The 17,489-nt window shown below is 37.2% G+C and overlaps 1 protein-coding gene across 7 annotated transcripts in view; it reads right to left on the bottom strand.

Moving 5' to 3' along the window:
- GRID2 (glutamate ionotropic receptor delta type subunit 2) overlaps window positions 1-17,489 on the bottom strand; it is a 1,297,966-nt gene that overhangs the window by 125,633 nt on the left and 1,154,844 nt on the right. For all 7 annotated transcript variants that reach the window (XM_074343780.1, XM_074343790.1, XM_010953544.3 and 4 more), the window contains one exon: window positions 14,028-14,194. In XM_074343780.1, the coding sequence (XP_074199881.1) occupies window positions 14,028-14,194 (167 nt within the window). The remainder of the gene's footprint in view (window positions 1-14,027; window positions 14,195-17,489) is intronic.

The following is a 17,489-nucleotide window of genomic DNA, read 5'->3' on the forward strand; positions in this document are numbered from 1 at the left end:
TCTTTAGAGCTGGTATCTGTGGAAAAGCCCTGGAAGCTGACAAAAGTGACTGGATTTCACCTTAGGAGGAGGTCATTTAAACTGAGTCGGGAAGTTGAGGAGTTAGCCAGAGAAAATGTGAGTGCGGGAATGAAGGCCCTGGGGCAGAAGAAGGCACCAGGAACAGGCCAGGGCCTCAGGATGCAGTTAGTGGGGAACAGAGTGGTACCGGAGAGAGAGGTCAGGGGAAGCTAGACAGGAAGGACCTTACAGGACCCTTTCTATCACTTCTGTTTTTCTTTCTGCCTTCATTGTGCCTGATTCAAAGCTTGGATACATACTTTGCCTTCAGACATCTTAAAGTTTTGGCGCTAGACTAGGATTTTAGGGACAAAAGGAAGTACATAAGACTGATAGTAGGGAAATCTGGAATTTTCTGTAATTCAGACTCTGCCAGGATATAACTATATGGCTATGGCCCATTTATCATTCATCTCAGAAACTTTGTTTCCCACAATGATCTGGATAAAGATGGTTGTGAAACAGATGATAAATTATGACTATTTCACTTTCAAGAGTCTGTGGTTATGTGATTTTAGGCTGACAAGGTGCCTGTGGACTTTATACCTGTATGTGTATCCCTCGTACAGACGGAAAACTAGGAATACAGCCTTGGGGATGTAGTAGGAGACTTGTTGTTTTCCTTCTATAAGCAAAAAAAAAAAATCTTATTTTATTAGTAGGTCTTTCTTCACCCCCTGTGAAAACAGGTTAAGATTTAGTGACTATAAGAGACAAAGTTTCTACTTTCAAGGAGATATTCTGTTAATAAAAGAAATAATTATGATATCTTACTGGAATAAAGATAATGGCCAATTAGGAGGTAGGCGTAGGTGAAAATCTAGGAGATTTCTATCCAATACACCAGTTAATATTGTTTTGTTAAGTCCCTACAGTCAAAGCACTGTTCAAAACACTGGTTCAAGTTATAGAGAAACCAATTGATTAATAACAGAGATTCTATAGGGGCAAAAGGAACAACCACCACGAAAGGGTTGGAAAAATTGTGTGATGTGATCAATACAGCAGTTATGAAAAGTGATGCTGGCTGTTTAAGAAGAGCTCGTGATTGATGAGGTGGGAAAAATTAAACAAGTGGAAGTGATGAAGCAGCGCAAAAGGACATTATAACTTTGACTGGTTATTGTTAGTCCACTGCATAATTTTGGTTTACAGATTCAACATTGAAATATTTTCTCCTTATGCTCTCTAAGACTTAGTTTCTTAATCTATAAATAGGTATAATAATCCTTCCCTCAATGAGGCTTTGCAAGAATTAAATGAGATCAGATAGACTGTAAGTAAACAGCACATGACTGAATATGAAGATCAAAAATTGAAAAAAAGGTGAAGAGTAAAGAAGCACGGGGAGGGGATGAGAACAGTAAACAGCAAGGACGGCAAACACCGTGCATCAGAGCAGCCGTGCTCCGAGGCGGGGCTCTACAGAGCACGTAAGCCTCAGCTGGAACATTATAGAAATGCAAATTATGCACATCTCCTGAGTCAGAAACTGGGGTCGGGGCCCAGAATTCTGTGTTTTAACAGGCCCACCAGATTGCTGAGGTATGAGAACCACCATGTAAGTCAACCACAAGCAGAGCTGAGGCAGTCCAGAGCAGCAGTTCACGTTTTCATTTAAGAACCAGTTACCCAGCCCCAACTCTGGTACAGGACTGCTGTAGATCCTGAGGATACAGAGATTGCAGAATTCGCTGTCATTACTCACTAGGCACTTTTCCAGTCACTTCTTTGTTAGCGCCTTTTCCTCTTTTAACTCTAATGTCAGTGCTGGTGGCTTGGATCTCTTTTCGCTGCCTATATTTGGTCTGGATTTTTTCCCCTTGTTACTCTATATTGATAAATTCCAAAGATGATAAAATACAGAAACACAAATATTTCTATATTTCTAAATACAGAAACACAGTGCTCAAAGTTTCTATATAGAAGATAAAATACAGAAACTTGCTCTGAGTTTCAGCACTCAGCAAGAAACAGATTATCGGCACCCCAGAAGACCTCTTCATGTCCTTCCACACCCTTCCAACCACTCCCACTCCCTGTCCCCAGTGTACTCATCATCTTTTGTCTCTATATTTTCGGGTATGATTAGAGCTGGATTTGCTGGGGAAGACATGCTGAGGGTGGGTCATTAGCTGGAACCCACAGAACACATAAGATTTGAATAGGTTTGGAGAGAAAGGGATAATTGTAACACGATGTGCTGAGAGAATTAATTGGTGACTGTGAAAAAAGGAGAGGAAAGCAAAAAAGGGACATCTGAAAGCAAATTATGTCTTCAACCTTTTTTTCTTCATCTCTATACCTTTTCCATGGGCTATGTCTGTCTTTCACCATTAATAAAGAGTTTGCCCAAGTCTGTATCTCTCCTTCCACCCTCTCCCTCAAGTTCCCAGCCTTCACTGTCACTTGTCTGTCATAGTCTTCATATTTCGCCATATGGACACATCATTCTCCAGTGTCTCAAACTCAACATGTCTAGATCAAAACGAGTGAGCACTTTCACTCTCAAGCCAAGTTTTTGCTTCTGGCTTCTTTTTCATGAATAACTTCCTCATCGCCCAGCCAGCAAGGCTAAGGATCTCAAAATCATGTTTGGTTTGCCTTTCCTTCATCTCTGTGTCCAGCCGGTGGCTAACATTACCTTTACAGAATCTCTCCATTTCCTTCTAATTCTATTGCCTTTAGTTCAGGTCTTTCATTTTCTTTAGTGATTTGTTCATCCACTCATTTAAATAATATTCACCAAACATCCACTATGTGGTAGGCTTTCTTCTGGATGCTTGGACCAAATCTCCAAATAAAGCAGACAAAAATCCCTGCCTTCTTGGAGTTTATGTTACAGATGTAGTAATGGCTTCCTATCGGTATCCTCCTTTCTAATTAATTCCTTTTTTATTTCATTACATACATTCTTTCTAGACTGATCAAAAAGCATAATTCTGATTCTGGCTAGTCTTGACTAAATTCATCAATGACTCCCCATATCATAATCCACCCAGCTTGGCGGGGGTATTCAGGGCCCCGGGGTTTTGCTCTGTTCTAGCTCACCAGTCTTAATGAAGTGTTCGGCACCACTCTACTGCCTATATTTTGGTTTGGAGATAATTTGTTTGGCAAATTTCTGCAGTTGCTAAAAAACACAGAAGAGATTCAGGGTAGTAAAATTGGCATTGATTAGCTCAAAGAAAGTGAGAGACTGACTAGAAGGGTCATGCTGACTTTTATAGGAAGTGTAACAGAGATCTTAGTTAATAAAAAAGAAACAAAAAATTGATTAAAATCACCATAAAAATATTACTGCAGAAAACATGATTTTGGAATGAAAACCTTATCAGAACAGAAATCCCAGCACACTTTTGTTCAGGTTGCTGGCTCCTCCCATCATGTCCCATGTCTCACCACAGAACATGGGTAAGAATATTATTAAGGTGTAATTTTTATATATATTTCCTGAGACCAGTAATACATAAAATAAAAACAAGTTGGATTTCTAAAACAAAAACAAAAACAAAAACAAGTTGGATTTCAGTCATTTGAAATAGTTACTTAATGTTACTGTAAACATAAATAGCTTCATTAAATGACAGGTATAAAATGGATTATTAAGAAAAAAAGTGAATGCACACTTTGAGGTAAATCTCTGTTTGGAGTCAGTGTTAAAGCAGGGAACTATGTTCATTAAAACAAAAATCACTGGGGCCTCTGTTAGACATTATTCTGGACTATATAATATATAGAATCATAAATGTTATTCCATATGGAAATCTTATATTTTTATCTGAGCCATAATTAAGTTCTAGAAATAGTACAGTTGGCCCTCTGTATCTGCAGGTTCCACATCCGCAGCTTCAACCAACCAAAGATCAAAAATATTCAGAAAAAAACTTTCAGAAAGTTCCCAAAAGCAAACTTTGAATTTGCCACATGCTAGCAACTATTTACATTGCATTTACATTATATTTACAACTATTTACATAGTATCTACATTTTATTAGGTATTATAAGTAATCCTAACATGATTTAAAGTATTCAGGAAAAAAAGGGAAAAAATAAAGTATACAGGAGAATGCACATACGGTTTTTGAAAATCCTCTGCCATTTTATGTGAGAGACTTGAGCATCCATGGATTTTGGTATCCATCGGGGTCCCGGAACTGATCCCCTGTGGATACTGAGGGACTCTGTAGGTTCTGTTTCATAGTACTAGGCATTCCAATGTGAGTACACAATCTGACTAATTATGAAGTTAGCTTTTTTGAGCTGCTCAAAGAACTATGAAATGAGACAGATAAAAGGCAATTATGGATTGGCCCAATTAAAAAGTCATGATAAATGAAAACTTCCATGAAGGAAGAATTAAAGTTTTGGTCAAGTACAGTCTTAAGCTATTTGTAGTGAAAAGATAAGAGGGAGGGAAAATAATTACAGTATCCTCCCACAGCTTTCAATTTCCAGTACTTTCTTGTTTACTGATCAGCTGATGCAAGACAGCTTCAATTTCAAATGCCTCCCTCATCATAATGGGCGACTCTTTACTGTTGGCAGGTTGTTTAAGTTTCTGAAAGTCACCCAAATTTCAAGTAAACTAAAATGCCCATCAGCATTTAGTGTGAGAGAAGGCAGCTTCCCGAGAAGGCATGAAGATCATCTGGATGCTATCACCCTGGTGCACAGTGGCGCCAGGGCTTAGGCTTGTGGGACTAGGAACTAGGGGAGGGTGACAGACGTTATGATTTCAGACCTGGCTCTACCACTTACTAGCTTTCTGACCTTGGAAAGCTGCTAATCTTTTCTGTGACTCAGTTTCCTCACCTGTAAAATGAAGCCAATCACGGTATTTATCTCTCATGGTTACGGTGAGGATTAAATGACTTAGGGCACTTGTACTAGTACCTGGCTCAAAGTACATCTTTAATGGATGTTAACTATTATTTTAGGCTATAGTATAGTTTCTCTATAAATTAAATATAACCCAATCCATAACACTTTATCCATCATTTGTGCTACTTTTCCTGAATGTCTATAAAATAATGACAATTTTAAAACAGATATTCGTTATGTTTATGACTTAACAAAGTGTATATACTAACTAATACTCCTGACTCCTTTATGTAAGATATAAATGCATTTATTTTATTTCTTATCTCATTTTTGGGGGGAGGGTGGAGGTAATTAGGTTTACTTATTTATTTTAGAGGAGGTGCTGGGGATTGAACCCAGGACCTTGCTCATGATAAGCATGCGCTCTACCACTTGAGCTATACCCTTCCCCCTCAAACGCACTTCTTAACACATTAATTTTACTAGCAAGTTTTAGAGATAAAATTTTTAACAAAGACAACTGGCAAAACAGGGCAGGGATAGAACACTGGACTGACAACCAGGACTTGTAGTCCCCAGGGCATGTTCTGACCCAGGATTAGACTCTGGGCAGGTCACCCAGCCTCCCTTCCTGGTTTCATATATGTAAAATTAGAGAGTTCATCTCAATGCATGCCAAAGTCTCATTCATGGCTCACAGTCTAAGGTTATTTTCTTCTACTAACATAGTTATCATGGGAGCCTGTGTGCCTATTCCCATGTTGTTACTGTGCTTACAGTATTTTAAGAGTTTATAAAAAAGGAGCACATTTTTTGATTATCCTCAATGACATAAAATTTTCTCTTTAAAAGGAGTCTGAATTTTTAAGACAGTAAAAAGTATCTTGGGGCTAAGTCTTGGGAGTAAAATGGCTCTTTTGAATAGAAAAAATGTGATGTAAGTATAATGGAATAAAAGTGTTTCTGAGAGAGGCTTCTGAGAGACTCTGGAGGCTGTGTATGTGTGTGTATGTGTCAGTGTGTGTGTGCAACGTGTGTGCGTGAACGTGTGCTTCCAAATGCAGTACACATTTATAGTTTTAGGTTCTGCAATGTTTTGTTAAAAACTCAGCCTTTAGTCTCACCTAATAAGTATGCTTTTTGTAAAACAGCTGCCTTTTGAATGAAACAATACTTACTGAGATCTAGAAACAGCACACATGTTATTTTTAAAAAAGGCTGATCTGACTTGCTCCTTGCAAGGCAACTCGGTCCAATGTCATGTTATCCAGCGGAAATGCTATCGCTGTGCACCCCACATGGGTCAGTTATCTCCTCTGTACCTCAGTACTCTTCTCAGAAAAGCCTAATAAGGATGCTTGTTTATAAATGGTACTCTCTTGTTCCTTGGATGAAGTGTTCCCCCAATGCTGTATGACGTAAGTACAAGCAAAACAGAATCTTGTAACACTTCAAAATCTACTCCCTGCGACTGCACTGTCTGAGGGCTGGAGTACTCAGGAGTGAGAACGCTGCATGCTTCCTAAGAGTAGTCTTGTCATTTTCCTAAAATTTTGCTACTGCTTTGCAAGATTAATAAAAGTAATTTCAAATCATACAGTGCACATATGATAAATATTTTTGAAATATTCACATACTGGAAATATCATCAACTGTACTTATAGTCCCTTTTATTTAGACTAAATACTGAAACAAATGTGAATTACTTAGGTTCTCCACCAGACACAGCAGAGTGACTGGTAAAGCCCACGGGGTATTAGGCATGAAAATAGCTCCACCCAGATTAAGGAAATAGAAAAAAAAAATAACCCAAAGGCTACTCATTTTCCCTCTTTTATTGAAGTTCCCTAAATTCAACATTCTAAATTTAAAACAAATGTTTTAAAGGGAGGTTGCTCTGAAATAGCACTAGTACATTCCTTTCACAGTGGTTTCCAGAGGCCATTCCTTGTTTAATATATGCATATTACATGAGAAAAGAAAATGATTTCCTTCATTGAAATGTTAAAATGTATGCTATTGCCTTAGATTAAAATATACATATAAAAACATATTATTTTATTTCTCCCTTTGAAAGTGAACTTTCAATGTTCTCTCTCGTTTTGCAACTCCTCAGACTTTTCTTACTTTATATAAACATGTCCATCTAAACTATCTTGTTTTCTTGATCTAGAACAGAGAGTGTGGATGTGATAAAACCGGTTGTTTTTAGTGGGTGTGTGTGTGTGTGTGTATAAATGTTGGTATATACAGTTGACCTTTGAACAACTCAGGGTTAGCAGTGCCGACCTTCCTGTTAGAGCACATTTGCATGTCACTTTGCCCTCTGTATCCAAGGTTCCTCCATATCTGTCATTCTGCATTCCTGGATTCAACCAGCTGTGGACTGTGTAGTACAGTACTGAAAAAAAATCTGCTCGTATGTGGACCCGAGCAGTTCAAACCCGTGTTGTTCAAGGGTCAACTGTATATATAATTTTTAAAAATAACATCTGGGGTGTGAGAGCAGAACGATACTACTGCAGATGTGTGAACATGATTTGAGCAACTACAGAACAAAAATCTAAGCCAGAAGATTGTTTGAAATAATATCCACTGGGTAGTGGATTATCATATTGTTGTTTTAAAATAATAACTGCTTTTCTAGAAAATCACTTTCCAGTTGGTTTTACCTGAAGGTGGAATTGAGCTGATGCAAAACTTGTAGTAGATGACCAAGGAGGCAAAATAAGAGTTGGAAAGAGTGGGCTCTTTGTGGCTGCTCGAATCCGCACATCCTTTTCCTTTCGGGTTCCCAGACCATATGCTTGCCTCTGATTTCCACCAAGTCCTGTCCATCCTTTGTCAAGCTGTACCTTTTTCCCCCTAATCTTTTCTCCTTATTTTCATTGAGACTATTCTCACTGCTTCACAGCTGGAACACTATAACCACCTTGTAAATGGCCTTCCTCACTTAAGCTCTCTCTTTGTCCAACCCAACACCTTGGACTCAAATGCTCCTCTGTCCAGATACTCTCCTCCTCAGAACCCTGCAAAGTTGGTGTGGGGTCCTGAAGGAGGACATGTACACTGATCTGGGTTTGAGTCCTAGCTCCACTTGTCATTGATGTGTGACTTTGGTAAGATACCTAACTCTGTCTCAGTTTCCTCAAATTTTTAAGTGCAATTAATAAATATCCAATTCGCAGAGTTGTAGTAAGCATCATATGAAACACATCCAGTGTTTAGCATACAATGTGCTTAACAGACGACAGCTATCAACACTCTGGTGTATCCCATTCAATTTTAGCTTCTCTACCTGTATCCACCTGTCAGCATACTCTCCATTCAAGTTGTTCCTTTTCATTGTCCTTTCAACACTTAATGACTATTTTCATTTGTGGTTTTATGTTTCTCTGAGTGTCTTACCTGTACCTGTCCCCATATGCAAATTCTATTTACCCTTGATGTCTTCCAGCTCAAGTCTAATAAAATATTTTCTATCCTATTCAGCAATAGTTTCATTTTCTCTATTTATTGTCTATACCATAGAGTTTAACGTATAAGCTCGTATTGCTTACTGTTTACATAGGTATCTTGGTACTGTCACTCCTGCTCTCAGAGTGGAGGGACTGTATATATTTTGTATGTCTACATGGAAAGCAATGAACTGTTTAGCTGCTGGTTATAAGTACCTGTGTGGGAGATTCTTCCAGACAACCCAGTGCAGAGATTTAGGTTGGCTGGTGGCTGATTTTGGAGCTGCTAACTAGGCAATCAATAAAGGCTGCTTTTTCTCTATTCCTGAAAAAGGAGCAAAGGACTGCGAAAGTACCTCATTCTGTTGGGAAATAAAAGGTTAGGGCTCTGTGCTTTTAGGTTAAAGGAGTATTTTCTATCTTTCTTGTGGGAATGAAAGCATAAAAATTCCTACAGCACAGAGTGGAAAGAAAGGTGGACACGTGCTGTTTGTTTTGTTTTTCTTCTCAGTTTTTTATTAATCATTGTATGAAAGATTGGAGAAACCAAGAGAAACAGAAAATTATTATAAGAGGAGATAGAAAACTTAAAAAAAAAAACCAAGCAAGTACAACTTATAGATATTCAGTGTTTTGAGTATAAGTAAGTAGGATGATCTTTGAGCATAAAATTAGGTAGATCTTTTATTCATTCATCAAATATTTACTGAATGATGACTCTGTGCTTTCATGAGGTAGGCACTAGGGAATCACAGACATACGCCTGAACTCAAGGGCCTTACCAACACGAGGCAGGACCCAAGAGGTAAGACATATTAAGATAGAGGAAGGTCAAAAGATTTAATGGTCTTTTTCTGAATCCAAGTAAACATACAAAATAAAGTAGTAGATATTCCAATAGTTAACAGTGGAGGGGAAAAAAAGACTATATTCAAGGAGTTTCAAACTAATGAAATAAAGAAATATTGCCATTTAGACCAATAATGAAAACATAACATAAATCAAGGATTAATTCTATTAATTAGTAGATTAATTCTATTCTGTGCCCTTAAGAGACAGAAGAAGAGCAAGAGAGAAAAGAGAGACAAGCTCTAAGTGTTTGTTTAAAGCAGTTTGTTAAAGGGGGATGTCAATTTTAGGAGCCAGACTGTCTGGGTTTGAATCTCAGCTCTAATACTCAGTAGTTTTGTGAACTTGGAGAAATTACTTTACCTCATTATGTCTCAGTTTTTCTGTCTATAAAATGAGGAGATAGAAAACTCATAGGCTGCTACTTGTAAGAACTTAGGATCTGGCACACAGTAAGCATTATACAGTATGTTTCATATTATTCTTATAAGTTTTTAGGAGAAAGATAAGGGAAGACAGGGTGCATGCTGACCAGAAAACTAAACATGGAATTAGAAATTTTGAAAATTTTCCAGTTTTATTGCTTTTTTGTGACTCTTGGGCAAGTCATTTACCCCTTTGGACTAGTTCCCTCCCTGGTTAAAAAAAAAAAAGGAACTACTTACTGTTCATTCAATTTCTAAAAATTCTGAACTTCTGTGATTAGGTTGAAATATTGTTTATGCATCTCTGCCATTACCCACGAATTCAACAAAGTCAGTCTCCATGCATTTTGAGATACACCCTTGTTTTTGTGCCACTAGGTGGTTCCATCCCCGAGGTTTAGGGTTAGCAGCCAATAGGCAAAAAGGGACTCTTTTACTGAGGAAGCATAAAATTCAACTCATGAATTAATTATTCCTTGACACCCACTAAGATTTGAGAACAGAGGTGAACTTGTGCTAAATGCCCTATAAGTATTTTTTAAAGTAGTATTTTTAGCCTTTGGAAGAGTTAAGGTTCTAAGATCAACACTGCAATTAATTTTATTAACAACATAATGATATTACTCTGAAAAATTCAGTTCTCTTCCATTCTTAAATGTCTTTAATGTAACAGCTCTTGACTAAGTAATTTTTTATACTAAGAACTATTACAAGACAAAGGCCACCTAAAACATTAGATGAACAAATAGGGCAGAGAGTTCATTGTAAACGTCACCACCACACCAGCACTCTGACCCACATATCCGGGGACATAAATAAATACTTTAACTTCTGCCAAGGTGTCTCGCAATTTTAGAGATCAAAGGAACAAAGCTCTTCTATCCAAACTGACAGTCTTACATGCCATAGCACTTACTGGTCCTTAAAAGTCACTCCTGTGCACCTCAGCTCATATACAATTGTACACGCGAGTGTATCACGGCAGCCCAGGTCTCTGATGCCTAACACGAACCTTGCTCATTTGCTTAGTGTATTTACTTGGAGATTAATAATCATGCACTAGTATGCAACTGTGTAATACATAAACGTACATTTCATCTGATTGTTCTGAAGTCACTAAAATGTAAAAGCATATAAGGTACGGGCAGATAGCTGATAATAAATGCAGTTACTACATAACTATATAATACTCATTTTAGATATTAATATTTATTATATATTAAAGTAGTTTTGATATCTTATATGTTATGGTGTAGGCACATAGTCATCTGAGAAGTAATTAGTCTTTATTTAATAAAAATCACTCTGAATACTGTCATTTTCATTAAAAATAATCACATTAGCAATCAGTGATCTGGCTTAATCAATGGTCCAGGATAAGCTGTCATATTAAAGCTATTTATAATAATTTCTAAAGTGTACTGCAATTATTAAATTTGATGATCTTCCTAATTTTTAAAATCAGTGACTAAGAAGGAGTTCTCCTTTCTCTAATGGCTATAGCAAAAGGGAAGGAATGCAGATATTTCCCGAGTTCAGGGAGAGAGCCTGGGAGATAGATGAATGTGGCACGTGTGCACTGGGGCGGGGGGGGGGGGAGAGGGGGCTGGCACATTGATGCTGGCCAGATGTGTCTCTTTCCCAGCTCTCTCTTCCAGAAGTCTGGGGAACCAGGATGCTGCGTGTCATTATTAAGGAACTCGACAGAAAAGGACAATTTAAATTGTCAGTCTCCATAATACAAATCAAATAAAGGAAAAATAATGCTGAACACAATACTGATTTCTAGCAGTTCACTGAAGTATACTCACTGAGAATTAAAATCTCTGTCAGCTAAAGCACCACAGAGATCATCAGAAATGGAACACTTGGTCTGATTGGTTAAATATTTCTTTAATTGCTATTATGCCTGTATATTGATTTTACTGGCTTCATTTTTTTTTCCATAAAAGACCCAGAAATCAGGTCTGGAAACAAACAAAAAAAGGCCTGTAGCGAAGGTAAAAACCAACTAACTGCAACTAAGCAATAAACAATCCTTTTCTTGACAACCTGGTTTATGTTAAGGATCCGTTAAACTCTTCTGCTGGTCTTGTACCATAAAACCCAGGCATCCCCTTCACTCCATGATGCTTTTTATCTTCACTTCCAAATTCATAAAAACCACAATGTGCTTCATTGATTAAAAGCATCTTTCTATATATTCTTTCCTCCCCTTCTCCCCTGGCCCAGTTCCGGACCAGGCCTTCATTATCTCACGCGTTCCAGTCTGTTCTAGTCTTTGCCAACTGAAATCCATATTTGCTATCAAAACTAGATTAGCTTTCCCTTAAATACCATCTTCATGATTTTACTCCTGGGCTCCAGAAAGGACAATGGGTTCTTGTAGTAGCTTGTGGCCTACAATATGAATTCCAAACTTCACACTGCCTTGCAGATTAACCTGATGTCTTCATTGTTCCCCAACATATTCTACCCTTTCCCGCTTCTATTCTGTTCTCTTTCTGTTTCTCTAATAATTCTCTATTTTTTTCCCTTCAGTCTAATTATTCTCTACTAATCCTTCAAGGTCAATCTCAAGGTTCACCTTTTCTGAAGAGCTTTCATTCGTGTTTCCTCTGATTAACTCTTTATTCTGTATGGCATTTAATTCTTCAATATCTCAACTACACAATTTAACACGGTATAAATAAGCAATCCCAATAAATGTCAGTGCACATTTATAGGAATATTGGTATTGTTCGTGCTTCCATATGCATGCGTCTTGTATCTTCAGCTAAACCACAAGTGCCTTTCAGGTAGATTCCCTGTGGCATAACTGACTTTCCACTTTGTTTCCCTTAGAATCTATTCATCAATAAATAAGTTTTGATGGATTGACATTATTTATACCTTAGTACTTTACTTGCCAATTTATGCATATTTTGGTTTTGTCTTACACTTAGAATTTTATTAGAGCCAGAAGGGACCACTGGTAGATTGTATTATTGTATAATTTGTATAATTTTTTACTCCCTTCTCCTCTTTGTGTGGAGTACACTCACCCACCCTGCTGATCTGGGGCTTGGTCATGAAACTCTGCTTAGCTAGTGGTCTGTGAGTAGGGGTGATGTGTGCCACATCGTGCAAGAAGCACAGGAGGTGCTGCAGGTTTCTGCCAGCCTCCTTCCCAGGTTCTCCCTGAAGTGGGAACGGCTTGTCCCCGCCAGGACCGCTTCTCTGGCCTGGGCCCTGGGATGAGAAGCTGCACGGGGAACTGCCGGTGACCTACAACTTGTAGCCAAACCACAGTCCTCATGTTCCCAGAGTGAGAAATAACTAATTTTTTAAAGTCACTGATGCTTTGGGTTGTTTGGTACTCAGAAGAGGTAATTAATGTAGAAGCTTAGAGTTAATTTAACTTCCTCTTTTGCTGATAAGGAGAGAGGGCTAGATTTTTAGTTAGCTAATAGAAGAGTTATAAATTTGGACCACTGCCTTCTGTTTTGTTTTGTTAAACATAAAATGCCTGGCTTTTTGTAATCCTGAAATTTGGAGGATTATAACTCAAATAGCTTGAAATTTGGGGCCTTAGTACTACCTAGAGTAATACCCAGAACTGCTCTCTTTTGTCTGGTTTAGCGTTCAGAAAATAGGTTTAAGAATATCTAGAAAATAAATCAAATGTACCATCAGTGTTGAATGGAACATATCTCTCCCTGAAAGATATTGCTCTCCCTCAGGTCTGAGCTCTTTGGTGGTAGACAGAATGAAATGCAGGAATCTTGTAAATTCCTTTCAGGCCCAAGTCTTTCACCTACGTTGTTAATTTAAAACATACACTTCAAAATCTTCTTTCTTAAACAATCTATAATGGTAAATTCTGATTTGAGAATGAGTATAATTTTTTAATAAACTGTTTCCTAAATTTCCGTGAGAAAGTCTCACATATACTTTGGCACTAAATGAGAGACTCTAAAATTTTTACTCTTTTCCTTTATAAAATTAAGATGGAAACATCCCTATCAGTATGTGCCTCAAAACTTTAACCTGCCCTGTTATTTAACGCTTTGGTGTTTTTAGAGATGAATCAATTTTGCTAATTCTGTGACATTTTTAGTCCCTAAAAATTCAGAGACTAAAGTCAATTACATTTTAATTTTCTCTTGTTTATCAATTTTTTTTTAGAATAGCCAGTTATATGCAGCAACTTTTCCCTTTTTATGGGAAAAATCATACACTAGTACATGCTTCAGGAAATGAATAATTGGACGAATGAATAATTGAACAGCCACTTGTAACTTCCTTTTTGTTGTTGTTTACTGTGATTTTTCAAGAGAAAACAAAATGTAATAAGCTAAATAGGGTAAGCAAGTGGATTTTCTTTTTCTATATTTCCTCTCTCTTTATTTGGATCACACACAAATCTTACCTTTGCGAAAAAACATCTCGGTAAGGACTGCCATGTTGCAATGCAATTCCATATCCTCGATCAGCAACGGTATTCCCAACGGTGTAAAAGGAGCAGTCTGGGTCATTGATAGCCACGTATTCCAGTACAGCAGCATCCCATACAAAAGCATAATTTCCATATTTTACCTGTGCAAATGTGGAGAACAAAAGAAGAACACAGGATTTAAGGTTGGAATTTTAAGTCACGTAGACAGGATACAAAATGTTACTTTGGTATACATTTAATAGTGCAAAAAATAATAGGACCTATATTTCAAACTAAACACTTATTCTGAATGAAAATTTGGCTTTTGGTTAATTTATAGCTCTGTTCTCTTGGAAACGTAATCAAGTTGGAATGGTAACTATGTTCTAAGCCACACTGCTTATAGTAAATGTCATCTGAACTGGGAGAACAATAAACGCAGGAAAGGAAGCCATGGCTTTGTGCTTCTCTGAGTGCAGTAATTCTTCTAACTGGCCTTGTGTCTTTGGGGACCCTGGTAACTGTGCTTTTGGAGGTGTTACAAGAGATAACGGCTCCTTTGGACTATTAGGCTTCTAAGCCAGGTAGGCTTTTGCACCAACCCGATATGGGTATCATCTTCTTGCCTGTGACCTATATCCTAAATGAATTCTGCAAGTACAACTCACATTGAAGAGAAATAACTAACACTGCCCTGCTGGAAAGATACACTTCTTGTCCAATGTTCTTCTAAGTTAATCTGTGCCAAGTGTGACCTATAGTGGAACTTGGTGGGCATTGCAATGAGGAAAAAAAAATTATACAACCTTGTCTATCACCATGTAGGAAACATAACTTTATTCTGGGTTGTTTACAATATCTTTTAGTGATTATCTTTTTTTCCCTCAGTAATCACTCATAACCTAAGTCACAAATTTAATTTTTAAAGAAACCCCAATCTTAATAAAGAAAATTATTATATATAAACATAGAACTTAAGGAATTCATAAAATAAACAGAACTAATAAATATATCAAATATTCAATTTGTTTGCTTGCTTGTTTGTTTGTTTATTTATTTATTTGAGGGAAAGGTAATTTCCTGGTAAATTTGATTAAGGGAAAAGAAAAAATATATACAAATACAGAGAGAGGGACTGATGTCAGCAGAATGGGTGACTAGGAGGTCCGCCACCTTCATATCCCCATAGAAAAAGCAATTTGGTAAAAATGTGTTTCTGTGGGAGCTTTGGGATCCATGTTGCAAAACTCTGATGGAGTCCAATACTGAGGAAGGATGTTGTCAGAGGGCGTGCCTGCACCCCAGTGGCCAGGTGGCCAACTGTGGTCCTTAGAAGCAGCTCTGTTACTCTGCAAACTCTGCTTCAGCTCCGTAAAGGTTACAGGCAGGGAAGGATGTCTATTCTCACCACTTCTATTCAATATAGGACTGGAATTCCTAGCCGGCGTAATGAGACAAGGGAAAAAACCCACCAAGTTTGAAAGGAAGAAGTGAAATTATCTGTATTTGCAGATGACATGATCATACATGTAGAAAATCCTAAAGAATACACAGAAATGCCCAAACTAATAAACAAATTCAGTCAGGTTACAGGACACAAAATCAACATAAAAATCAGTGGCATTTCTATACATAAACAATGAACTATCAGAAAGGGAAATTTAGAAAATGATCCTATTTACAAAACTACAGAAAGAATAAAATATTTGGGAAGAAATTTAACCAAAGAGGTGAAATATTTGTATACTGAAAATTATAGTAATGAAGGGAATTAAAGACAATGGAAGAAAATGGAAAGAAATGTCATGTTCATGGATTGGAAGAATATGGTTAACATGTCTTTACTACACAAAAAATATACAGATTTGATCCCTATCAAAATTCAAGTGGCATTCTTTACAGAAATAGAAAAAAAAATCCTAAAATTCATATGCAAACACAAAAGACCGAAGATAACCAAAGCAGTCTTGAGCAACAACAAAGCTGGAGGCATCTTGCTTCCTGACTTCAAAATATGTCACAAAGCTAGAGTAACTGAATCACTATGGTACTGGCATAGAAACAGACATACAGATCATATAGAAGGGAGCAAAATAGGTATCCCAGAAAGGGATGCATACATTTATGGTCAATGGGTCTTCTGAAGGGGCGTCCAGAACACACAATGGAGAAAGGATAATTTGTTCAATAAATGACATTGGGAAAACTGGATATCCACGTGGAGAAGATAAAATTAGATTCCTATCTCACACCATATGCAAAAATCAACTCAAAAGGTATTACCGTCTTAAGCATAGGACCCGAAACCATTCCTAAAAGGAAATATAGGGGAAAAGCATCTTGACATTTGTCTGGGCAATGATTTTTGGGTAGAACATGATCAAAAGCATAAGAAACAAAAGCAAAAATAGACAAATGAGATTGCATCAAACTAAAAAGCTTCTGCACAGAAAATAAAATAATCAACAGAGGGAAAAGGCAAGCTATGGAACGAGAAAATATCTGAAAACTATATATCTGATAAGAGGTTAATGTCAAAAAATAAGGAACTCATACAACTCCATAGCAAAAACATATAATTTAATTAAAAATGGGAAAAAACATTTCTCAAAAGAAGGCATACAGAAGATTAAAAGATACATGAAAAGGTGCTCAGTATTACCAATTGTTGGGGAAATGCAAATCAAAACAATAATGAGATATCTCAAACTTGTTAGCATGGCTATTATCAAAAAGACATGAAATGATAAGTCTCGATGAAGATGTGGAGAAAAGGGAATCCTTGTACACTGTTGGTAGGAATGTAAATTGGTATAGCCATTAGAGATGTTCCTCAAAAATTTTAAAATAGAACTACCAGATGATCCAACAATCCTGCCTCTGGATGTACAACCAAAAGAAATGAAATCAGTATCTCAAAGAGATATATGCACTCCCGTGGTCATCACAGCATTATTCATAATAGCCAAGATATGGAAACAAATGTCCTCAATAAATGAGTGGAGAAAGAACATCCATAAAGAATAATGGATATACAATGAAATATTATTCATTCTTAAACAAGAAGGAAATTCTGCTATTTGCAGCAACATGGATGAACCCACAGGATATCACACTAAGTGAAATAAGACAGACACAGAAAGACAAATACTACACGAACCCACTTGTACGTGAAATCTAAAATAGTCAAACCCATAGAAGCACAGAGTAGAATGGTGGTTACCAGGGGGTGGTAGGTGGGAGAAAAGGTGAAATGGTGGTCAAAGGACACAAAACATCAGTTATGCAAGATGGCTAAATTCTGAAAATTTAACATATAGCATGGTGAGTATAGTTAACAATATAGTATTATAAACCTGAAATTTGCTAAGAGGGTAGATCGTAAGTGTTCTTATGACAAAAAGAGGTCACTACGTGAGATGATGAATATGTTAATTAGCCTCTTGTGGTGATCAT

This window comes from Camelus bactrianus, chromosome 2 (assembly GCF_048773025.1).
Source record: "Camelus bactrianus isolate YW-2024 breed Bactrian camel chromosome 2, ASM4877302v1, whole genome shotgun sequence".
In the NCBI taxonomy this organism is placed as follows: Eukaryota; Metazoa; Chordata; class Mammalia; order Artiodactyla; family Camelidae; genus Camelus; species Camelus bactrianus.